This window comes from Emiliania huxleyi (genome assembly GCF_000372725.1).
Source record: "Emiliania huxleyi CCMP1516 unplaced genomic scaffold EMIHUscaffold_11250, whole genome shotgun sequence".
Lineage (NCBI taxonomy): Eukaryota > Haptophyta > Isochrysidales > Noelaerhabdaceae > Emiliania > Emiliania huxleyi.
The window spans coordinates 1-1,033 of NW_005201641.1; the positions used below are offsets into that span (position 1 = coordinate 1).

General features: G+C 57.1%; 1 protein-coding gene across 1 annotated transcript; it reads right to left on the reverse strand.

Moving 5' to 3' along the window:
• Positions 1-156: 156 nt before the first annotated feature.
• EMIHUDRAFT_78896 (hypothetical protein) lies at positions 157-306 on the reverse strand (the record flags this gene model as incomplete). Its single annotated transcript, XM_005791471.1, has 1 exon — positions 157-306. A coding segment is annotated over one exon (150 nt), but the record flags the coding sequence as incomplete, so codon positions are not given.
• Between the last annotated feature and the right edge of the window lie 727 nt (positions 307-1,033).

Below are 1,033 nucleotides of genomic sequence, written 5' to 3' on the forward strand. Positions count from 1 at the left end.
CGCGCAGCCCTCCCCGGATGGGCGCGAGCGAGCGAAGGTCCTACGGCGCAAGCTCCCCAAGTTGGCGAGTATGAGGCGACGCGAACCCGGGCTTTGTGGCAGTCTGTGACAACGGTCTCGCACGCTCTCTCCGCGCTCCTGCTTTCCCGGCTTGACCTCCGCGTTGCAGAGCGGGCAGCGCTTGGCTTGCTGGAGCCACTCGAGCAGGCAGTCGGCGCAGTAGATGTGGCCGCAGAGCGTCTGCACGGCCTTGGGCGCGTCGCCCAGCGGGTCGTGGCAGACGGGGCAAACCTCCTCGTCCGCCATGAGCGGCACCTGCCCAGAAAAAGAATTTACGGGAACGCGTTTGTTGAGCTCTTGTTTGTGCCATCCCTCCCTTTGGGTGCCTGTTTTCTTTCTTTCTTTCTTCTTGTTTGTGCCCTTGGCTTGTCTGTTTTCTTTCTTTCTTTCTTTCTTGTTTGTGCCCTTGGCACCGTGTGTGAAGCGAAAGGTTGTCCGAGGGGGGGCAATCAGAAAGGCGGCAGCGGAAAGACTTGAAATACCTCCCCCGGTATGTATACCGGTAGGGAGGCGTGTGGCGAATACAAAGTGGATCCCGCCCCGCCCGCCCGCCCGCAATAAGCGCAGGATGGATGTCCTCTTCAGCCTGCCGAGAGCTTCCTTCCAGGGATCCACTACGAAGTCATCTCCGGGCCAGACTATGTTCACAACGGTGGGAGGCCAACCTCTAGCCATGTGAACCAAAAAGAAAAATATATTCTCAAAGCCAGTCAGAGCACCGTCCAAAGGCGGGTGCTGTCGACTAAGGGACAATCTTGTCTGTCGGCAGCCGAACTTGTGATGGGACACCCCTCGGAATCCAACTGCGTACTACTTGGCTAGCACGCTATTGGCATACCGACGGCTAAGGCCGAAATCGGTTCACACCTGCTCTTGCAGTGTGAACACAAAGGATTCGCTGTATCTACTCAACTGCTCCGCTTACACTTACCTGTGAAGTGTGAACAGCGATTTTGGAATCAGCGTTCTCCTT